This window comes from Ursus americanus, chromosome X (genome assembly GCF_024610735.1).
Source record: "Ursus americanus isolate L20-20 chromosome X, mUrsAme1.1.p, whole genome shotgun sequence".
In the NCBI taxonomy this organism is placed as follows: domain Eukaryota; kingdom Metazoa; phylum Chordata; class Mammalia; order Carnivora; family Ursidae; genus Ursus; species Ursus americanus.
This window is the reverse complement of record NC_142164.1, coordinates 90,436,017-90,460,404: the sequence shown is the minus strand read 5'-3', so window position 1 is coordinate 90,460,404 and position 24,388 is coordinate 90,436,017. Positions and strand designations below refer to the sequence as shown.

General features: G+C 38.8%; 1 protein-coding gene and 1 pseudogene across 1 annotated transcript in view; both read left to right on the top strand.

The window, feature by feature from the left end:
- The window catches only part of OTC (ornithine transcarbamylase), a 61,176-nt gene that overhangs the window by 15,754 nt on the left and 21,034 nt on the right, over positions 1 to 24,388 (top strand). The window contains exon 4 of the mRNA XM_045775731.2: positions 7,577 to 7,664. Within this exon, the coding sequence (XP_045631687.1) occupies positions 7,577 to 7,664 (88 nt within the window). The remainder of the gene's footprint in view (positions 1 to 7,576; positions 7,665 to 24,388) is intronic.
- Positions 11,430 to 11,883, top strand: LOC123778419 (thymosin beta-4-like; annotated as a pseudogene).

The window sequence follows — 24,388 nt, the reverse complement described above, 5'->3', positions numbered from 1 at the left end:
AGAATCTTAAGCAGGCTCCACATCCAGGGCAGAGCCCAATGTGGGGCTGGATCTCACAACCCTGAGATCATGACCTGAGCGGAGATCAAGAGTCAGATGCTTAACTGACTGAGCCACCCAGGCGCCCCTTAAGAGCTTTCTAGGATTTAGAAGCAAACAACTACTTCATGTAGTTCTTGCCTTGTAATAATCAGTAATGAGGCTTATCAAATATATAACAAAATAAAGTTCAGAGGGATTAAGTGACTTGGTAATACAAATAGCACGAGGATTCAGATCTCAAGTTCACTGTTCTTACTAAGGCACACCCCTTGCCCCTGGAGAGAAGAAAGGAGGGTGAGGGGAACCATATAAGGTGTCACCTAGTTGTTAAGTCCCAGGAAGAAAACAGATGAGAACATTTTTCTCTTTAAAGATGGCTCCTTTAAGAAATCATGTTGACATTTGAAGAAAAATGAATATTGCATAAACCGGTCAGTAATTCTCAAATTCTGCTCCTTTTCAGCACTGACCTTCTATGAGTTGGGCAGAATTTTATTTTATCATTAGTACTTAAGAGAGGTGTTCTGTTTTGAAGTCATCAAAAAAATGGATTAGTACATAGACATTTCTCAACTTTAAGGTTTTTTAAATTAATTTTTTGAAGTTGTTGGGGTTTTCTACAACTTTTTTCTGTTCAGATGTTATGCTATTTTTTATGTCAAATATCCCTGAATAAGTGATCAGTTTTACCATTCACATAAAATGTGGTAGTTAAGCTATTAATAAAACCAAGAGTGAAGACTTAATAAGCCTTCGGGTGCAGACCCCATACCAAGTGCTCCACATTAATTATAGGGATTATCTCACTTAATCCTTATGATAATTCCATAAGGACAAGACCATTGAGGAAAACAGGCTGAAACGGGTTCAGCAAATGGCTCACAGACGCATAGCGAAAAAATGGCAGACCTAGGATTGGAAGCTATGATCACATGTGTTTTTTAAGTATCTAATTTAATTTGAACAGGTAATAGTCATGTTTTATTCTAGTAAAATTGTTTCTACAAATGGCATTAAGCATTTTGTTATATGATGGTTTTCTTTTTTTATAATAATTTTTTATTATGTTATGTTAGTCACCATACAGTATAGCCTTAGTTTTTGATGCAATGTTCCATGATTTATTATTTGCATATAACACCCAGTGCACCATGCAATGGTTTTCTATATAGAAGTGCTCTGAAACCGGCACAATATAACAACAAATACATGAGAAAAGCAACATCTGACCGTAAAAAGTTATGGTTCACAGAATATTCACCATTATCTTCAATAAATATCCATGAGTCTAATTGCACATGGCATTGTGCCAAACTCAACAGGAGGAGACTCTGTCAGAGTAAGTAGTTGCTTTAAATGCTTACGGAAACACTGAACCTCAACCAAACCCATAGTAGAGCATTTCTATAATGTTCGTGTGCATCTTATTCATCATCCTTTGGCACAATTTTCCATCAAAACCTGTTACTCTGGTATTTAGAATGAAAATAGGATGTAATTAAAGCTGTCTATCATTGCCTCAGATTTGTGCCAGCCTCCTCATAGGAAAGTCCTTGAGGATTCCACCCCCAGCCTGAGTTGCAGAGTTACAACCGTATTTCTACTTATCTCAGAGGTCAGAGTAAAATTCGCCACTCAACTTAAGCCATATGAATTGCTCATGTAATATTTTTATTAAAGTGTAACATGCCTACAGAAAAGGGCTCAAATCCTGAAGCATATATAGCTCAACGAATTCTTAGAGTAAACACATCCTAGTAATTAATACCCAGATAGAGAAACAGGACATTAAGAGCGCCCAGAAGCTCTCCCTTGTATCTCCTTCTAGTTGCGACTCCCTCTACCCAAGGGTAACCGTGATCCTGGTTTCTAGCATCACAGATTAGTTTTGCCTGGGATGGAATCATTCAGCATATGGTCTTTTGTGTACGGTTTCTTTTGCTCAGCTTTATGTTTGTGAGATGTACTGACGTCGCTGTGTGTAGTTGTAGATGAGTTACTCCTCCCCTGCTCTGTGTGTATGCTTGCCAGGCAAACTGTGCATCTCCTGTGTGTCTACCGATGATTATATTCTTTTATCGCAAATTAATTGAGCAGATAGACAGATACATTTATTAATCTTGGTAAGTGCAGTAGCTGATAGAAAAGATGCACAAGGCATCCTAAGAGATGGTTCTTTTCATTATTGAACTTTGTATTTCACTTTCAAGGTGACAGAGAAGCTGGTGCTTTCCAAGCTATTTCAAATGTACATCTTTACAAAGGTGACAATATAAAAAATTGTGATGCTATTCTCCAGGTATGAAAGTGAAGCACAGAGAGGCTCATGACTGTCTTAGTTCTACCAGCAAGAGTCCTCAGAGCCCTCACATTTCCAGTGCCTGAATTCTATTTATACCCCTCCTTCCAAAGCTTGCACGGATCTGTGAGGAAAAGAGCAAAATCAGATGGACGCTTATTTTCCCAGGCAGAAACTAAGGTATTAACAGAAGAAGCCCTTTGTTCAAAAATATCCAACATGAATGCATAAACAAATGACAGATAAAAGCAGGCTGCTCTGGCTGAAGGGAGAAGAGAGAGGCGAGCCCTGTCCCTCCGCCCTCCTCTTCTCAGCAAGAGTGGCTCCTGGAAGCTGCTCCGGACCCCTGACACTCGCCTGCAGTACTTATCACCAGCCAGGTCTGATAAGCTGGCAAATGCTTGATCTGTGCTTTTAAACTGGGGTCTGAGGCTCCTTTCTGACCAGAGGTAATGTCTCCCCATCTTATCTCCTTCTAGAACTGCTAAAGGCTTGGACTCCAATTTCTTTTCTTTTTATTATGATATGTTAGTGACCATACAGTACATCATTAGTTTTTGATGTAGTGTTCCACGATTCATTGTTTGCGTATAACACCCAGTGCTCCATGCAATACATGCCCTCCTTAATACCCTTCACCAGGCTAGCCCACCCCCCCCCTCCCCTCTAAAACGCTCAGTTTGTTTCCTGGTGGACTCCTACTTCTTAACATTTTCTATAACCCCTCTCCCTACTCCTGCCTCGTAAGTCCAGGCTTGATGTGAATCTTCTTTATAGCACAAAGAGGAAAATGAAAAGGCAGCAACCTAATCCTGCATCATTACAGCAAAATGACTTCTAGTCAAAGTAAGAGTATGACTTGGAGCAGACCTGCCAGGAGGTCTTAAACTGTCTGAATGAAACCTTCCTCTGTAGTTTCCAACCCTCAGTGACATTCATTTCTGTGCTAGGCACACAGTAGGTGTACAATAAATACTTTCTTGGTGAATGTGCAGTATTCACATTTGTTTAGGTGATGTTCCCTGTTTAGAAACAGATTAAATACTCAACAGTGATTTGTGATTATAATCATCACTAAAGTCCATCAGCTCACTTCACACATAATAGAAAATTCTGTTCTTTCTGTTAACAATATTAGGTGATGATTGCAAGTGAAAGGAATAGGTCCCCTCCCCAGAGTCAAAATCCTTTCTACATCCATTCAGTAAGTATTTGTTGAGTCCTTACTATGTAGCGGTATTTATTCTAGGTTCTTGAGAGTGATAAATCAGTGAACAAAACAGAGGAAAATTCCTGCCTTTGTTGAGCTTATGTTCTGATGGGTACACAAACAATAAACAATAGACATAATAAATAAGTGGATGATATAGTATGCTGGAAACAAGGAGAAGAATGTTCCTGGAACTGAGGGCAAAACATGTACTCCATTATTTGGACTTGGCTTTTACTTTGAGTGAAATGAAGAATCTTTGGAGGGTTTTGAACAGAGGGACATGATCTAACTTGCATTTTATTTTTTTATTTTTTTAAAGATTTTTATTTATTTATTTGAGATAGAGAGTGAGAGCAAGTGAGAGAGAGAGATAGAGAGACCACAAGTGGGGGGGGGCACAGAGGGAGAGGGAGATGCAGGGTCTCCACTGAGCAGGGAGCCCAACGCAGGGCTATATCCTAGAACCCTGGGATCATGACTTGAGCCGAAGGCAGATGCTTAACCGACTGAGCCACCCAGGCATCCCTAACTTGCATTTTAAAAGACTCTCTTGGACAGCTCTGTTGAAAATAAACTGCAGGGGTTGGGGGTGGAGACAAGATAGAAGCAATGAAATCCATCCGTAGGTAGCTATAGTACATGGAGGCAAGGCCCAGAGTGGTAGCAGTGGAAGGGGTAAGAGGGACAGATTCTGAATATGTTTTGAAGGAAAAGCCAACAAGATTTCCGATGTATTGGGTAAGAGAAGAGACGTTAAGGATGACTTCAAGGTTTCTGCCTGAGCAACTGTGAGCAGGATGGGCCAGGTAGAGCAGGATAAAGGGGAAGATCAAGAGTTCAGTTTGGAAGGTACTGAGTTTAAGATGTCTGTTAGATACACAAGCAAAGATGTTGAGAAGGCAGTTGGCTATTAGTTTGGAATATGGGAGTGAAATTTACCCTAGAGATATTTGGGAGTCATCAGCATATAGATGGTATTTCAGGCCATGAGACTGGGTATGATTAGAGAGGGAATGAGTATAGATGGAGAGAAGAAGACCAAGGACTGGCCCTGGGGGACATCAACATTAAGAGGTCAAGGAAAAGAGAAGAAACCAGCAATGGGGATTGAGAAGGAACAACTACTAAGGTAGATGTAATAGCAAGAAGGTGTGGTGTCCTGGGCAGTGTATGAAGAAAGTTTATCAAGGAGAAGGTGGTAAACAACTTTGTTAAATGCTGCTAATTCAAGAAAACTGAGAACTGAAATGGCCATTAGATGTATCATTGGTAACTTCAGTGAGAGGAGTAGTTTTGGTGCAGTGTTGCAAGGCGGGGGGGGGGGGTGTCATGCAAAGCCTTATGGGGATAGGTTTGAGGGAAATGAGAAAAGAGGAACTGAAGAGAGAAAGAAAAAACAGTTTTAGTGCAAAGGGAGCAAGGAGTTAAAGGGATACTTAGCAGGGGAAATAGGGACAAGAGAAAATTTGCATTTGTTTTTTTATTAATGAGTGAAAAAATGAGAATAGCATATTCATGATGAAGGTAATGTAAGAGAGAAAGGAAAGAATTTCTAGAGCAATGTTCTTGAGTATGCAAGGAGGCATGGTTTCTAGTACACCCATAGGGCATAAAGAGATCATCTATGCTTAATAGGAAGGAAAGCAGAATATATGGGTACAGATGCTGGCAGGTGGGGAAATGGGTGGTGAAATCTGGAAGTTCTCTGGTTGCTACCATTTTTTTAGTGATGCATGGAGCAGGGCCATCTGCTGAGTGCTGGCTCTACTTTCAAAATACATCAAGAATCCAATCACTTTCTCATCATTTCAGCTGCTACCATCTCGGTCCAAGCTATCAATGCTCACCCAGAGTTTTGCAAATGGGTCTAGGGACTAGTCTCCCTGCTTCCACCCTTCCCCCACTACAGATGTTATATTGAAACATAAGTGCATCATGTGACTCTTCTGCTCTAATCCTCCAAAGGCTTTCTATCTTACTCAGACAAAAGTCAAAGTTGTTGCTTCCTCCCTACCTTCCTTCTGCAACCTCACCTCTTACTACTCTCCTTCTCACACACTGTGTACCTTTCTACCAATCTTCTTGCTGTGCCTTAAACCCACCAGTCATGCTCCTTTCTAAGAACCTCAGGACATGCTCTTTCCATTTTCTAGTATGTTTCAGTGTGGCTTCCTCGACCACAACTCATATTCCTTACATTCCCTATCTGCCCTCCCTGCCCTATTTTCCTTATGGCACTTATCAACATCTAACATACAACATATTTAGTTTATTATTCCTATTGGAATGTAAGTTCTGTGTAAGGAGGGAGTTGTACCCTGTTGTTTCTAATGCTTTCCCCAGTGCCTAGAATACCACCAGGCACATACTTTTAGAATGAACAAATAAATTTCAGAACTATGCTGCGATGCTAGGGTCTACTGTGATCACTCCGCAGAGACAAAATGCGCCTTTAACCAAAGTTTTGTTTGACTGTTGACGATGAGGATGCCACATGTGCACCAGGAGGGTATGAAAAGGTTTGTTACTCACATAATATGGCTTCCTGGGTAGGGTAGGACTGTCTCCCACACTGGTCTCAAAGTGGCATTAGAGAGCGGAGAAATGATACTGGCCTGGGCTTTTATTGTGGGTAGGAGGTGAGGCTGGGGTGAAGATTCCCATGCACAGGGCAGGCCTTGTTTAGTTTGAACCTCCTGCTTGTGCCAAAGGAAAGAGCATGTGCACTTTCTTACCAGCTTGCCCAGATATAGGGCAGAAGGAGAAGGGAGTGTGATGGTTGGCTTGAAAACTGGTAGCAGTTAAACAAAATAAACGGAGTCAGACTCTTTATTACAGGACCCATTGCAAGTAGGATCGTTAGTGTGTTTCATGTTCTCTGATTCTACCTGGGACGTAGCACATCACATCTCCAAGGGATCTCAGGGCTCTAGGCAAATTGCCTGATTTTCCAGATGAAGAAGACTGAGTCCTGTTCCACTATATTGTCTTGTCTTTGCAAATTCCAATGTAAATTGCCTCAGGGGCTGGCTCCCCTATGGCAAGCCCTAGGGCTATAAGTTCTTAAAAACAATCTCGAACAAGGTTTTAAACTCTTGACTCTCAGAACCCTTGTCTATAAAATTCTTATAGTAATATCTACTGTGCTTTTGTTAGAGTGAAGGTTTCAATGGAAGAGTGCTTATAAAGTGCCAGCACATGGTAGTGCTCTGTGAATAGTCATTGCTAGAGTCAGAAATTAGTACCCTCTAGCTAAAAACCATTTGGTCTGGGCATGTTTAAGAGAACACTCTGAAACAGTCTAAGATAGGTAGAATATAATTATTTCATTCCATTTCAGAAGGAACTACTTACTTTATTTTCCTTTTTTTTTTTTTACCTGCAAACTGTATCAAGGTATAAAACATTCCCATTACCCTAGAATGTTTGCCAATGCTCTTTCCCAGCTACTCACCGTCTCCAGAAGCAACTGCTCTTTTAATTTCTGCCACTCTCTGGTGGTTTTGCCTGTTCCAGAACTTCATATAAATGGAAGTATACATGATCTACTCTTTTGTATGTCGCTTCTTTCATTTAGCCTAATGTTTGTGAGATCCATCTATGTTGTATGCATTAGTAACTCATTCCTTGTCATTACTGACTAGTATTCCATTGCAATCCATGATATCCCACACTACAGTTTATTTTTCCATTTTTCTGGGATTAATATCATCATATATTTTAAAGAACCAAAACCAGGCATGGCCTCCAAAAGGGAACAATGCCCCATTATTGCCAGGTTCTGAACAATAGGGTGGAGAAATGGGCACACATCTGAAGGAGAGTTGAGTGTACAGAAAATTTCATCTACCTCTCTCAGTTCCTCGGTTTGCTTTGCCTGGGAATTCCCTAGCAGAGATGTTAGAGAGCTTTAAAGAGTTTGACTTTTCAATTGAGATGGTGCCAACTCCTCATAATTTTGTTTTCTACTTTAGTTCTTTTTTTTTTCAAAATGCTATTTTTTCCTTTTTCTTTTATTGTAGGCTTTGCACTCCTGGGAGGACACCCTTGTTTTCTTACCACACAAGATATTCATTTGGGTGTGAATGAAAGTCTCACGGACACAGCCCGGTTTGTAAATCTTCTCTTCAAAGCTTATTTCAGAAGTGATGAATTTCAAAAAGAAATATGCTTCTCTTTAAATAAGGTTTCCCCCCCCCCCAGCATCCTTTGTACTATTCTGTTTCCTCCTTTCTCTCTTTACCTGATGATCTGAATGCTTCTCCCCTCATCCTCTGGTCACTTTCTGTGGGTTAAGATAATTTTTTTCTTAGCAATTTGAAGAGGTTTCTGATTATAAAATTTCAAACTTAGGGAACCTTAGAAAGTGTTATGTAACTCATATTTGACAGTTGAAGAAATAGATGTCCAGGGAAACTGACATGGTCAATGACTCATAACTAGTTAGCATCAGAGCAGGTAATACTATTAACAGCTAACATTTATTGAGCATTTATTATGTGTTAGGCATGATCTTAACTCATTTAATCCTACAACAACCCAAATAGATTGGTATAAAGAGGTGAAACAACTTAATTAGGAATGTACTAGCTAATATAACATTAAATATCAAAATGTCAGTGGCTAACATGGTGTGGATATTCCTGATTGGTAAGAGGGAAGGATTAATTATTTATGTGGCCCTTCAGGGACTCTGAATGAGAATGGCTTTTGCCATTTTCAACGAGTAGCATCCAAGGTTGTCCTGGTTGTTCACGTCTAGTCAGGACCTAAGGGAAGAGAGTATGGAGATGGGATACTTGCTTCAAACTCATCTTGGCAGAGAAGCGACACAATCAATTCTACTCCCATTCTGTTGGCAAGTACTAGTAGCTCATCCCTACTCAGATAAAAATAGAGGTAAGAAAAGCCTCTTAACGATGATATTACAAAGACTGAAACATAGGACCCCTGATTCCCCATGCAATGCTGTCACCATTATATCATGTTTAGTTGAGAAATACAAAGCAAATGTCTTTGTTTAAATATTTCACCCTTGATATCAAAGACTAATGACTTTTTTTCCTGAAAATGATATGCCATAAGTAACTCCTTGCAATACTACTTTTTACGGCAGTTGCTTTGGTGTATACTAAAGAATCTATCTACCCCATTTGAATTGCTAACAAAATTTGAAATAACTCATCTTTAAGCCTTTTAGTGACATTATTTCAGATGGAACGATGTTAATATTAAGAAGTGTTGTGTTCATCTTCTGGATGCATGGAACTAAAAGAATAAATAAACATAAATGAGTTTTTCTTCCAACTATGCTGCCACTGATTGGGATTACATTTGCCTAATAATTCTGCTTCCACAAAAAGAAACTGTACTTTATTCAAAAGCAAATATTACAATCTGGTTAAGGGATGATGCCAGGGGCACATCCAGGAGAGAAGTTTCAGTGGGGATCCTCCATATAGAACCAAGAGAACAATGGTAAGTAAGTCCTGTGTAAAGTAGTGATTGGAAAAGGACAAAGTTGGAGGAATAGCTGAGCATCCAATAAAGAGTTAAGGAGTGCAGACTGGCAGCCAGAAAGAGGTCGGGACCCAGAAATCAGTGGAGTGGGCAGGACCCCCCCCCCCAAAGCAAGAAACAAATAACCAAGCATAGCTTGAAAGCCGAGAATGAATATAAACATGTTCTTTGCTGCACTTGCTCTCCACACAACAATTCCCACTGCAAGTCCTTAGAGGAGCTCTACACAGACCCTGAGGAAAACAATCTGCTCACAAGTTCCAACATAATTGGAACCTTTTAGTCTATATACTTAGTTCCACTGCTACATGGATATATGGATACATAAAAGTGGGTCCATAGAATTCATTCTGATCGTTCCATCTTATCCCAAAGACTCTGAATAAAAATAATAGCTCCTCCCTGAAGAGTGGATTTCTTGTGCTATTATCTCTATATCTTTGTAAAAACCTGAAAAATTACATATTATTGGCCCAGTTTTATAGATGACAAAACCATGACTCAGAAAAGTAATGGAGCTTAGCAGCTAAGTCAGCATTCAGATCATGCTTTTTTTTTTTTTAAGGCGATGATGTTTTGACTACCCCTACCACCTTTTACATATAGCCCATGAGAGGGGCAGTGAAATACATTATAGGAAGCATTGGCTTGTGTGTCATGAGGTCCCCAAGACTACCCCCATGTTTGATGATTCACTAGGAGGATTCACAGACTCAGCATATAGTCCTAATACTCACAGCTATGATTTATTACAGTGGAAGTATACGCAGCACAATCAGTGAAGGGAAAAGGCACATGTAGCAAAGTCCAAGGGAAACCAGGTGGAAGATTCCAAGAATCCTTTCCCAGTGAAGTCACTCAGGACACATTTAATTCCCTTAGTAATGAGTTGTGACAACACCTATGAAATGTTGCCAACCAGGGAAGATCCTTAGAGACTCAATACCCAGCGTTTTTATTGGGGGCTGGTCACATAGCATCCTCAGTTTGACATGTACCCAAATCCAGACTCTCAGAAGGAAAGCTGGTGTTCACTTTAAACCATATTGTTTGTAAGAAAAAAAAGAAATTAGGCACAGTGAGCCACTCTTAATCAGTCCTAGAAACCCTCCCCAAATCAAAGTTCCCAGATGCTATCCAAAGGCCAACTTTGCACCCTTCTTAACAAAAGAAAAAAAAAGGTTTATTTTATTTATTGGAGAGAGAGAGAGTAGGGGCACGGGCAGATGCAGAGAATCTCAAGCGGACTCCACTTCGCGCTCAGCACTGAGCCTGACTTGGGGCTCAATCTCACAACCCTGAGATCATAACCTGAGCCAAAGTCAAGAATCAGACGCTTAACCAACTGAGCCACCCAGACACCCCCATGTAGGCCTTTAAAAGGCTATCTATCTGTCAGACATGGCTTGAAAATCACAAGGCTTGAGATCTAGTCTAAGCTTTGCCACTTACCTACTGTGACTCATTGGTGAAAACTTCCCTGGATTTTAGTTTCCTTTTCTATAAAATCAGGGCATTCTGATCTTTAAGGTCCAATTTACACTATCCGGTGCATGTGAATGGATTAGATATCAAGTGATTGTCCTTACACAGAGGTGAAACCCAATGCAGAAAAAATGCAGAATTCTGGGCCCCACACTCAGAAATTCTAATTCTGTAGCGAGAGCTCAGATAGTTTTGAGGAATCTATACTTTAACAAGCTCCTCAAATGATACTGTTGCCTGGGTGGCTGGACCACACTTTGCGAATTCCTGAATTGGAAGGCTGTGTAGTAATCCTGGGCTGTTGTGCTGTCAATCTATGCTAGTGTGTGAGTGAAGGGAATGGTAAAGAAGGGACAGCTAATAAAACATGTGTATGGTTTCATGATAACTGATTGTGAAGGGTACATTGATAGTGAAGGCAAAATGATTTCACATTGGTTATTCTTAAAATATATGTGGATACATTAGGAGAAGCAGAAAAATAAAAGGAGTTTCTGCTTTGGAGAGCAGGTGCTAGATGAGGTATTAGACATATTGCATTAAAGGCTGAACCTCCAATGCAAATGTCCACAAGCCACTGGAGATAGGCATTGGGTGAAGCTGAAAGCTAGATAAATAGAACTGTAAGCTCACTGGTAGAAAATTAGCTCCAGAATCTCCTCGTGGGAGGATTGTAGAAGGCTGAACCTTGAGGACAGGTGCAGTTAGGGAAGGGCAGGAGGAAATAGTTAGGGTACAAGGAGAATAGGATAGTGCAATAACAGAAGAGCCTGAACTGGGCAATGGGGATGTCAGAAAGGGTGGCACAGTAGCTACTGTGGAATCTGACTTTCTTCGGTGTACCCCATTACTGCTTAATCTGCCAAAATATCTGACAAACAAGGTATGGCTGAGATTCAGAAATTCAATAAATCTAAATTGAAGAAGACAAGAGAAATCCACTGCCTTTCACAGAAGCAATTGAACTGGAGAAGCAAGGAAGTGAATCTTAATGACATCTACCCTGCCAATATGCATCGTGCAATCCATAGTAATTGCCTCCTTGCTTTTTGTGGAAGTTCAACTTTGTAAGATGCAAAGAGTTTGGATGAGGTTTAAATGACAGTGCTGGCCTTTTCAAATCAAGAGAATAGTGCACACCTGACACTGACTGATGGTGTTGCTTCTCCATCTGCCTGTCTGGCTACTTTGGGGGCCCGGTGGAATGAAAAAAGTGACTGCCCATTGGTGAAAGGAGAACCTAAGGGGGAATACAGTGAATGTGGCAACAGAAAAAAAAAAAAGACAAAACTGGGCTAGTCTCCTAAAAGCTGTTAAGTGCAATTTCCAAAGTGTTATTTAGTCAAATGATTTAATTATTTGTTTATTCAAAAAATTTATTGAATGCCTAGTTTTTCTTCTAGGAATTGTTTAAGCACTGAGAATAAAATGCTGATCAAGTCAAACAAAATCCTTGTTTGAGTGGAAATTATATTTCAGGGAGAGGAGGCTTTCACTAAACAAATAAATAAAGCATGAATAGAATAGCAGGTTGGGATACGTGCTATGATGACGCAAATGCAGGGTGATCTGTGGGTGGGGTGGGGCTGACTTTAGATAGGGTGGTGAGGAAAGGCCTCTCTCTGAGGAGGTGACAGTTGAGAACTGACTGAAAAGGCAGAGGCAGGTATGCAAACCTGCGGGAAAAGCCTCGCTGGCAGAACAAACTGCTGGTACAAAAGCTTAAGGCAAGAACAAGTTGAATGTATTCAGGAAGAGAAGGACAGCAAGCAATGTTTTAAAATATGCAAGTAAACATATTTTAGATCTTCAAATAATTAAAAAACTACCCTTACAAGTTGGTCCTGTTTCAGCCACCAAAGGAAAGATAGATCAAACCAAAAGTACCTAAATACACATTCAAAATAAAACATATTGCTCTTTACTTTCTTGATTATAAGAATAAAACCTGTCCACTCTTCAAAATATTGTAGGCAAATTCTCCTTAGCTAAGCCTGAGTTCAGTATTGTGTAATATGAGGGTGCTAATGGGGAATAAGGGGAGCACTGAGATGGAGCTGTTGGCTGATATTGTGGAAGAGCTGGTGTGTTGGGGTCCTCAAGATCACCCCCAGGTTCAAGAATTCATTAGTAGGGCTCACTCATAGGACACAGCATATGGTCATACTAATGGCTAAGATCCATTACCAAATCAAATCAAACCAAACCAAACCAAACCAAACAAACAAAAGCATATAAAGTAAAATCAGCAAAGGGAAAAGGTGCGTGGGGCCAAGCCCAGGGGAGACCAGGCAAAAACTTCAAAGGGTCCTCTCCCTGTGGAGCCACACAGGACATGCTTAATTCCCCCCAGCGATGAGTTGTGTCAACACATGTGAAATGTTGTTATCAGGGAAACTTGTTAGACACATAGCGCTCAAGATTTTTATTGAGGGCTGGTGACATAGGCACCCTCAGCCCAGCATAAACCCAAATTCTAGGCTCCCAGAAGGAAGGCAAATGTTCGGTATAATCCATAGTGTTTATACAATTTAGGCAGTGAGCCATCCTTACTATTTCCAGGAATGGTGGAAACACTCCAGAAGTCTAAGTTCCCAGATGCCAGCCAAGGGCCAACCCTGTAAGTAGGCCTTTCAAAGGCAGCCATCTCAGGACTGCTATGTTAACTCATTTTTTGCACCACGAGGCTCTCATCTCTTCTGGATTTTGCTAAATGTCCTTTACCTAGATACACTCTAACTGTTAAGGAGTATATATTGCACCCACGGAAGGACAGCCTCAATATTTGAACTGTTTCCTCAGTTCAGTGTGGATCCCTGTAGGGCCAAGCTCCCAACAGAATCAATCATTGTTCACTTCCCTCTTTTGAAAAGTCTCTCTTGGCAACTCTTTCCACCCCCTAACATATCATAAGACACAAAAAATACATATTTTTTCATTTAAATTTGCTTCAGATTTGAGGGCATTTTCAGATTTTGTCAATTCTCTGGTGCTCTGCTGGGGTTAAGAGTTGGACGGTCTATTTTTGCCTTCACTCTGGGCTTGTCCTTTTAGATGTGACACCAGAGGTGACACCTTAGCATGACTGAGATCATGGATTCCTTGGAAGTCTAAAACTGGATGGAACTTCATGCATACAAATGACCACGAACTTGGTGGCTTAAAACAACAGAGATTATTTATTCGCCCACAGTTCTGGAGGCTAGAAGTTCAAAATCAATGTGTCAGCAAAGGCATGCTGTCTCTGAAGACTCTGGGTAGAATCCTTCCTTGCCCTGCCTAGCTTCTGATGGCTTTCAGCAATCCTTGGTGTTCCTTGGCTTGTAGCTGCATACTACCAAACTCTGCCTCCATGTTCACCTGGGTATCTTCTCTGTATGTCTCTGTGTATCCCCTCCTCTTCTTTTGAGGACATTGGTTATAGGATGTAGGGCCCACTCTACTCCAGTATGACCTCACCTTAACTCATTATCTCTGTGAAGATCCTATTTCCAAACAAGGTCACATTTTGAGTTTACAGGTGGATATGAATTTAGGGGACACCATTCAACCCACTACACAATCACACATCCACAGGCCCCTGCAAAAGCATAGAAACATTTCAAATCATTGTCATTCTGACGGCTCAAATAATGGAAGTCATATAGGGATTTGTGGATGAGACACAGTCCTCGAGAGAAGGAGTGATTCACTGTCATCATGAAAGGAATGTTTTTAAAAAGCTGGAATACTATTATTGAAGGTATTTATACCAGTGATATTAAGACCGAAAAAGGCAATCTTTCTTAGATTTCTTACTAAAATGTTTTAAAATATTGTACCTAATTAGGTACTAATAAATTGATATATCTATAAATTGAAAAGATGATAGGTAGATGGTAGACAAAATTCAGTCCTTCACAACATGAGTTATGACTCTTCATAGTATAGAGGCAATTTGCCATAGTATAAACTTCAGGGGCTTAGAAACAGGGTTGGGCTTCTGTTTAAGTCACAACTCATACAACACTGGACTAGTTGCTTCTGAATCTTAGGTTCCTCAGCCATAAAATGGAGATACAAATACTTAATGAGTTACGTGAGGATGAATGAGATAATGCTTATAAAGGACAGGCACACAGAATAAATTCAAGTAATATTGATTGAACCAAGTTATGGCCTGATTCAATCTCAGGAAAGCTCTCATTTAATTTGAGGCATCGCTGTGGGCTCCTAGTCAGCTTACAGTGACCCAACACTGAAATTCCTCTAGCACATTTTGAGGAGGTCATTCTCAATGCCATTATGCCGTACCCATTTATCCCTGAGGTCCTCAAAACTAGGCACTAATACCTAAGTCAAAATAATCTGGCCATTATAGAAGCTTTCATGAATAAATTGCATGTGGCAATTATTCAACATCCCTGGATTTCTTCCAACACCAGCCCATTTGAGAGGAGCCCATCTGGGTTTGCTAAAGGTATCGTTTTTTGTCCTCATTATTCTTATATTGATATAACTAAAATTATAACCTTGGTAGAGATATCAGAGCACTGGAATAGTCTCCCTCCTGGAGGGAGACTCAGTTAACCAGTTTATTCCTTGACCAATTTACATTGGGGATAAAGTCTATGCCTCCTCTAAGGCCTTGGCCTGCTTCAATAAAAAATAAAAATAGGAACTATCCATTTTTTAACAATTATAGATTTCTCAGTGGTATATGCACAGCCAAATATTCCTCCCACTGCTTGTCAGTCAGCTATTCAACTGACTGGAGGTGTCACTGATAACAAACTGGAATTTAGGGGGTACACAGTCTGATTCAATGCAGGATAAGGACAAAAGGAAGAATGTGTGGCAGGACCCCATGAAAATACAAGTACTGTTTGCCTTTGGTTTTTGCAACACATTCACCACGTTCCAGTAAGTTTAGGAACAACTCAACATCTACCAGCATCAGGATTGTTGTATGATTGTCCATCTCACCAATATCCATGTTTGCTCTTAAGATCTGGCCCAGGACACTATTGGTGTTTTCTTTTCTGTTTTGTTGCTTGTTTTATTTTTGGGGTGTTTTGTTTTGTTTTAGTATCTGTTCACCCAACCACATAGACTCTGCATCAGGCCTTCCTGGGTCCATGGGGGACTTTGCTTACGGTATCTTTTGCTTTGTTTTGCTTTGTTTTGTTTTGGCCTTCTAGGGGGTTTTAATTAATCCCTAAAAAAGTTTTGATCTTATACCGAAGGAAAGAATATCAAAGAATAATAGAAATTCGAGGTCAGAAAGGTCTTTATGGGTTCTTTAGATCAGCCATCCTTTTCGTGCCTCCTCCATACCATTTCTTCAAAATTGTCCTTGGTTTGCATGAAAATATCTGCTATCAGGGCACTCTACATACCGTGTGATCTTGTTTCATTTTTATGCAGTCTGACTGTTCTGATGGGAGTTTATACAAACTGCCTGAGAGTTCTCTTCTACATTAACTTGAAATTGGTCTTGTTATGACTCTTGTCAACATTCTTCTGTTCTTTCATCTCTTAAAAACTCATGTATTTTAATATATTCAAAGACTTCAATTCATTGCAGTTATTATTCTTATTGTTACTCAAATTACCCCATACTTGGCCAATGTGATCTGTCCTCAAGTTGGCTACTGGGTCATTTTGACATGTCTATTAGGCTTTGATAACTCCCTTGCTTTTTGATATGGCAAAATGTTCCAGGCTCATCTTGTACATTTCTTTACTAAGGCCAAGAATTAGCCGTTGCTCTAAGAAGCCTTAATTCATTCTCATTTACTTTCAAAATCAAGTTTGGAAGAAATGTTCTTTCTTGAATGATAAGAGGGGTTTTTTTCTGGTTATTACAGTAATCATCCTTTTGGTAAAAAAAAATACTAAAAAGAGATAAAAAAATATAGATAGAACCAGCAATACTGCCATCATCCTGAAATAATCAAGGTTAACATTTTATCTCCTGAACCATCTTTCCATTTAAAGTCCTATGCCTCTATTCCTACATAGTAGATGGGGGTGGGGGTAGGGGAAATAGACCACATTTTAAACATTTAAGTAAGATCAAGTTGAATAAATGTTTTAACTTGTGGATTGTTTTTCTAAACCTTAATATTGGCCATCAAACATCCAGAGGAAACTGAAATGTGTTAGAAACTTTAACTTTGGGTAATTTGGATTTTGCAAGAGCTGTTTTGCTACCATCGTTGACAGAGGCCCAAGATTGTCTACAAAGCTGCAGGAATCCACAGATGGCAAACAGAACTCTATATATTCAATGGAAATGAAAAGAGACAAAAAGCAAGTCATTATAGAGCTAGAGAGAGTATTTTAACTTGTCAGCCTTTCATCTGTAGCACATATAACTCAGCTCTTACAATGCTTAAAGCTGGGGTTTTAAATTGATAGACAGCCATAGAAAGCCCAGATTACTGTTAATGGCTCTCTAAGTCCAGCTCTAGTTACAGCTTTGTCATTGTTTCCAGTGAAAAGGTTTTTCTTTTTTTATAAAAAAAGGTCTTTAGTAACCTGGAAGAAGAAAAGTAAGAGTGGTAATTTCTTTATGATTTATAGCAACTTTAAACATTAAGTAGAAAGCAGCGTCATTGACAAAATAATAGAACTAAGTAACTAAAGGTTTCTAATATCTTTGTTTCCATACATGATCCCAGTGTGAAAACAACCTGGGAGCTGTTAGTTTTCCCCTTGTATCATTATTTCTACTTCACCTTCAGCTTCTGTGGTGGAAGGATCGAAATGGCATTTTCTATCAAGCTTCGTTGTACTCCCTTTGGCCCATAGATGTTTTAATGTCCAAGGGGCTTTCTGTGCCCAAAGTCACGGACCCTACTTTTTGTACTTTGTTGACAGTCCAAAATATTAATCTTATGAATTTATCAGGCATTTGGCATTCCTTTAAACATAAAATAGCTAACATTCCTTGGTGGTTCTCAAAGCGTGGTCCCCAAACCAGCGGCTTAAGCCATACCTGGGAGTTTGTTAGAAATGCAAGTTCTTTGGGGCCCCAACCCACACCTACTGAATCAGAAACCCAACTGACTGTGTTCCAACAAGCCCACCCGATGATTTTGATGCATGTTCATGTTTCAGAACAACTGCTTTAAACAGTCACATACTACTTAACCAGTAAATCAAATACATATTAAATGAACAAAACAAGTTTCCTCAACTGTTTACACACTGATTGCAAACTTAATCAAATGCTTTTAAACATTTAACTTCATCAGAAGCTCTAAACATTTTAAAAAGGAAAAGATGACACATAAAATAGCACATTGATTGCAGAGCAGATTAATATTTTAACAACAAAACTGGGCACCACGCTAACAATATCTATGATATTAATTCTTATCCCTACTTTTGTTCTTATCCTTACATGGCCCTGTAATTGAAACTTCTCTACATTGCTGGTTTGTCAGGAATTCTACAAAAGACTACTCTGATACATTTTCAGGCCTTATGTCTGTAATTTTACCAGATTGGAAAGAAAAAAAAAAGCATCTTGGGGGCTAGGAATGCAGGTTAAGTGGATTGCTGAACTTGATTTTGGTTGGGTTGTAGGAACTGGTTGCTTAGTTCAAGATGAACTAAACTCACATGGCTGGCCACTAGGCTGAATATATTTTTAGCACATCGCTTTCACTTTTTATCATGGATCTATATTGGTTTCCTATTGGTGCCTTAACAAATTACCATACACTGAGTGACTTCAAACAACATAAATTTACTATCTTACACTTCTGGAGGTCAGATGTCTAAAACGAGTCCATAGGGTTGTGTACCTTCTGGAGGCTCCAGGGGAGAATCCAAGTCCTTACCCTTTCCAGCCTTGCTCCATCTTCAAAGCCAGCAGCACAGCTAGCTAGCATCTTCTCTCTTTTCTGACCTCTTGCCTCTCTCTTATGAGGGCCTTTGTCATTATTTGGGCCCACCCCAGGATAATCTCTCTGTCTCAAGATCCTTAATTTAATCATATCTACAAAATTTCTTTTGCCATCTAAGGTAACCTAATCACAGGTTCCGGGTATGAGGACATGGGGGGGGGGGCATTACTCTGTTTACCATAGGATCCTGATTTTAGTTTTTCATATAGATTCTGACTTTTCACAGAAATTAAAAGATAAGGTATTCTTTAAGTTTTATTTTCTTTGCTTTTCATCTCTGGCAGACCCACTGTAATGTTTTCATGATATATTAACCTGGTCTGGTTTGGATATTTTAAAATATATGCCTTTCATAATGACATTGTTTTATAATTAGTTGGGTCATCAAGTTTTATTCCCAGGGAGGCAGGAAGGTGAGTCTGAAAATTTAAATTCTTCTTCAGGACAGTTAACTAAGTTATTTTGGAATAAACTGTCATATTGTCTTTCTAATTGGAAATTGTATATGGCAACTGGTTCTAGTTAACTGCTAGACTCTTCTTCTACTTCACTTTATATAAAACCACAAATGCTGATGGCATCCATCCATTTATGTTACACTTTCTACCATTTCTAGGAATTTGGCTTATAAGTTAATTCTTTGTGATTTACACACATTAGAAATGGTATGTACCTATGCTTTATAAACAGAAATATACTTAACAATACCCCACAAAAGATCTATCTGTATAGTTATATATAAACACTTTCTTAATAAATAAATTCAAATGTACATAGAAATAGTCATTCTTCACTGATACTACAATTATATTTTTGTACATTTTCTTTGTATTAACTCTTTCCTTATTAGCATGATGAACTTTTACAAGCACAACTTGTTTTATTTGATGATTTTTATTACTATAAGTGGTCACAACTTGACAAACGGGAGCTTCTTTAAGTTGATTTTTTTTCCTTTTAGCACTGCCTCTGCCACTTTTAAATCGCTTTTTGCTTCCTGGAAACATCAGGGTGTTATAGACCTATACTGATTTTGTCCAGTCCAAGGACATGGAATTGACTATCCTGTAATAGTTTCTGGTTCCTTTTTTTTTTTTTTAAATAGAATGATATTAAGACCAATTTCTGGGCACTAGGGACTCTTATAAGTGTTGAAGGGGAAAAGATTATAGCTATTGCTGCTGCCATGGGACTATTCCTGGTAGTGACTGAGCTGAAAAGAAAATACCTTTTTTTAAAAAAGATTTTATTTATTTGTTTAGAGAGAGAGCGCGCGCAAGTGGGCAGAGGGGGAGAGGGAGAGAGAGAATCTCAAGTAGATTCCATGCTATGTGTGGAGCCTGAGGCAGGGTTCAATCTCACAACCCTGAGATCATGACCTGAGCTGAAATTAACAGTTGGCCACTCAACCAACTGAGTCACCCAGGTGCCCTGAAAATACTTCTTTAATAAGTGTATAAGATCTTGTTCTTTCCAGACAACTATCATATGATTTCTCTCATCTATGGAACATAAGAACTAGGAAGATCGGTAGGAGAAGAAAGGGATAAAGAAAGGGGGGGTAATCAGAAGGGGGAATGAAACATGAGAGACTATGGACTATGAGAAACAAACTGAGGGCCTCAGAGGGGAGGGGGTGGGGGAATGGGATAGACCGGTGATGGGTAGTAAGGAGGGCACGTATTGCATGGTGCACTGGGTGTTATACGCAACTAATGAATCATCGAGCCTTACATCAGAAACCGGGGATGTACTATATGGTGACTAACATAATATAATAAAAAATCATTAAAAAAAAATCTTGTTCTTTCCAGTATAGCATATCATGTTGTTAGCTCTCACTTTTCTTATACTATAGGATTTCAGTGACTACTAAGACTTTCCACCTCTCCATTGTTCCATTCCACAGCAGAATATCCCACTTTCCTCCCACCTCCTCTCTCTATTTTTGAGGACAATGGTTCTCAGTCTTGTCTTCATATTGGAGTAACTTGGTAAGCTTTAAAAATATCAATGTGAATCCTCCACCATATCTTCTGTTTCTATCTATTTCCAAAGGGCAGAATATGGGATCAGGATTTTTATAGCTCCATAGGTGATCCTAATGGGTAGCCAAGGTCAAACACCTCTGTTCTAGAACCTCTGTTGGGCAACCTCATTAAAGCAGACCAGGCACTCTCCCATAAGATTCTACCATACAGGTTCCTGGGATACTAACTCCACATTATAAATAGGGCAAGTAAATGCATGCTTGACTTTTGGCTGCTTGGCTTCAAGAGCTCTTGGGATTTTTCAGTGGAGGGAACCACAATTTCCCTTTTCCAATCATCCAGAAAAATTCATGTCTACAGGGCGTTGACTTCTCCAACTACTCCCCTCATGTCTCCCTCTGTCAGCCTCATCTTTCTTCATTCTTTCCTAACCTTGCTCTAATTCAAGGTTTCCAAGGCCTTGGTTTCCTTATATGTGAGGTTAAGATAACATTTACAATGTAATACACACTACATCTAGCAAAACTCAACAATACACTGTAAAGTTCTTGAAACCGTAAGAGGTTGGCGGCCCATGGTTCTAGCTCCATAAAATTATTTGAGAAGCTACAATAGGAGTAAAATCTGATTTTCCTTCTATGAGATTCTAGAAGGTCAATTGCAATGGTTAATCCAGATTGTTTTTATCCTGTTTGTACACACTTTAGGAAGTGATGCATATTTAAAGAAGTCCTTTCCAGTCAAACACTTCTTTACTGCTCTCTCTCATAGGATTTTAGCTATCATAAAATTAACCAATTCTTCTGAAATAGGGAAATGATAAGTGATTATAGTTATAAACCTTAGTGGGATATCCACCTCCATCTAAGTGACTTCGTCATGATAGAATTAAAAGCCTGCATTCTATACTATGAAGCATCAGTGTATCTGTACTGGATAGGGAGTTTTTATTAAGATCTTGAAGAAAAGGAAGAAGATTTAAAATTCTTTTAACATAAAGCTTATGCCTTAGGACAGATTCTCAACATTTGTAAGGTTATCTGAGTTACCTGAGAAACTTGGTAATAGTAAAAGACCCAGATTTCTCCCCTTTGTCAGGAGCTTGGGCCTCTGTAGTTTATTAGTTCTTTATTTAGTCCTGATACACACCAAAGTTTGGGAACCATTGCCTTAGAGCATCAGATGGCTCAGGGCCATCTGGTTATTCAAATTAGGGAGGTCTTAATGGAGTGGATTATTAATTTCTTAGGATTTAAGATGTCTTTTTCCTTCAGTTGAACTAGAAAGCATTCCCTGACAGAGATTACGGACAAAATCCTGTTTTTGTGGGCTGCTATCTCTTGATAGGTTTTTTTTTTTTTTTTTTGGCCTGGTTAGGGTTCTAAGAAAAGAATGGATGGTACTTTTAAAAATATGGTGGCCTCAATTCCGTCTTTATTAGGCATCTCAAACTTAAAATGCAAATTAGTCACCTGGAAACCTTGTTAAAATGCAGCTTCTGATTCAGTAAATCTGGGTGGGGCCTATGATTCTGCAGTTCTTTCTTCCTTCCTTCCTTCCTTCCTTCCTTCCTTCCTTCCTTCCTTCCTTCCTTCCTTTTTGATTCTGCAGTTCTAACAAGTTCTCAGGTAATGGTGATGCTGTTGATCTGAGGAGTGAGGTGCTAGCTTTGGTTGTCAACCTTGGATACACATTGGAATCTCCTGGGAAGTTTTTAAAAACACTGATCCTTAGGTCCTATCCCTAGAGATTCTATTTTTCTGACAATAATTGATAGAAATTATGGTCTGGGCACCAAGAATTTTAAAAACTCTCTAGGTGACTTTTATATGTAGCAAATATTTGAAAACCCCGGTCTCAGACAACCATCAAACATCATCTGTTTTTTTTTTTTTTTAACATCATCTGTTTTGCAAGAGAAACTCTAAAGTGGTTCTTTCATGCTACAATATACAATGTGCTTAGATAGTTAACAGCACTGGTTTCCAAATCTTGACCCCTACACTGATGCCCTGCCACGGGAAGTTTTCGTCAGAAGTGGTCAAATAAAAAACATAAAGACAATATAGTGAATTTCATAACCTAAATTAATTCAATTTCAAGGATCATTCTCTGAGATTAGGTCATTCACACCTCTTTTCGTGTTAAAATGCCCTTTCTTCTATTAAATGAAGATATTAACATATTGTATGTGTATAATTGCTTGTTGTTTTATGCCCCTAATTTGCTAAACAAGAAGTTGGCAACCTTATGATCTCCCTGTGTTTTTGGAAATTGTGCTGATCCATGAAATCTGAAAATCTGGGAACTATGGGTATGAGAAATCTATGAAAATTTGAAAAAAAAATCTGAGTCTAGAAGATACTGTTACAGGGATATGGTTTTCAGTGTTTGATTCTCTAATCCCTGGGGGCAAGGAGCTTTTTTAGTGGTTCTTGAATTCTATAAGCACCAACAGTTTTCTAGAGATTGAGGTAAATAATATATCTCAGATTTGTAAGAGGGACTCGTTTTCCAAATATATGATGATTAAAATACAAATTTATGAAGACCTTACTGAATGTATATTAGCTTTAGTTTTTATGCATTTAAAAAATTTTAAATCTTTTTATTCAAGCATAATTAACATACAGTGTTACTATATTACTTTCAGGTGTACAATATAATGGTTCAACAATTCTATTTCTCAGTGCTCACCAAGATAAGTGTACTCTTATCCCCTTTATCTATTTCACCCATACATCCACCAACCTTCCCCTTCTGGCAGCCACCAGTTTGTTTTCTATATTTAAGAGTCTTTTATTGTTTGTCTCTTTCTTCTTTGTTCATTTGTTTTGTTTCTTAAATTCCACATAAGAGTGAAATCATATGGTATTTGTCTTTCTCTGACTGACTTATTTCACTTAGCATCATACTCTCTAGCTCCATCCATGTTGTTGCAAAAGGCAAGATTTCATTCCTTCTATGGCTGAGTAATATTCCATGGTGTGTGTGTGTGTGTGTGTGTGTGTGTGTGTGTGTGTATCACATCTTCTTTAGCCATTCATGTATTGGTGGACACTTGGGCTGCTTCCATAATTTGGCTATTATAAATAATGCTGCAGTAAACATAAGGGTGCATATATCTTTTTGAATTAATGTTTTTACTTTCTATGGATGAGTACCCAATAATAGAATTACTGGATCATATAGTAATTCTATTTTTAACTTTTTGAGGAACATCCATACTCTTTTCCACAGTAGTTGCACCAATTTGCAATCTTATGAACAGTGCATGAGTGTCCTATTTTTTCTATATCCTTGCCAGCACTTGTTATTTCTCATGTTTTTGTTTTTGATTTTAGCCATTTGGACAGGTGTAAAATGAGACCTCATTATGGTTTTGATTTGCATTTCCCTGATGATGAGTGATATTGAGCATCTTTTCATGTGTCTGTTGGCCATCTGGATGTCTTCTTTAGAAAAATGTCTATTCAGGTCCTCGGCCCATTTTTTAATTGGATTATTTGGGTTTTTTGGTGTTGAGTTGCAATTTCTTTTGACACGGTAATAATATCTACTACTTTTTGCTCTCTTACTATGAATAAGGCATCATACTATACACTTTAAATAGGTAATCTCATTAATCCTCACAACTCAATAGGATAGATATTATTATTATTATTGTTTTAGAGATAAAGAAACTAAGCCACAGAGGAATTAAATAACATTTCCAAGGTCACACAGCTAGTAAGTTACAGAACCAGAATAAGAACCCCAACTGGATACTTTATAATCATGACTATATTTACTCTAACTATTATCATGAGAGGCTTTCCAAATTTTTTTGTCATTAAAAAAAAATTATTTAAAACTGAAATGGTTAGAAGCCTCTGTTGTAGAGGTTTTCCTTTAAATAGTAAGAAACCAAGATTTTAAACCAAAGGCCATCCTTGCTAGT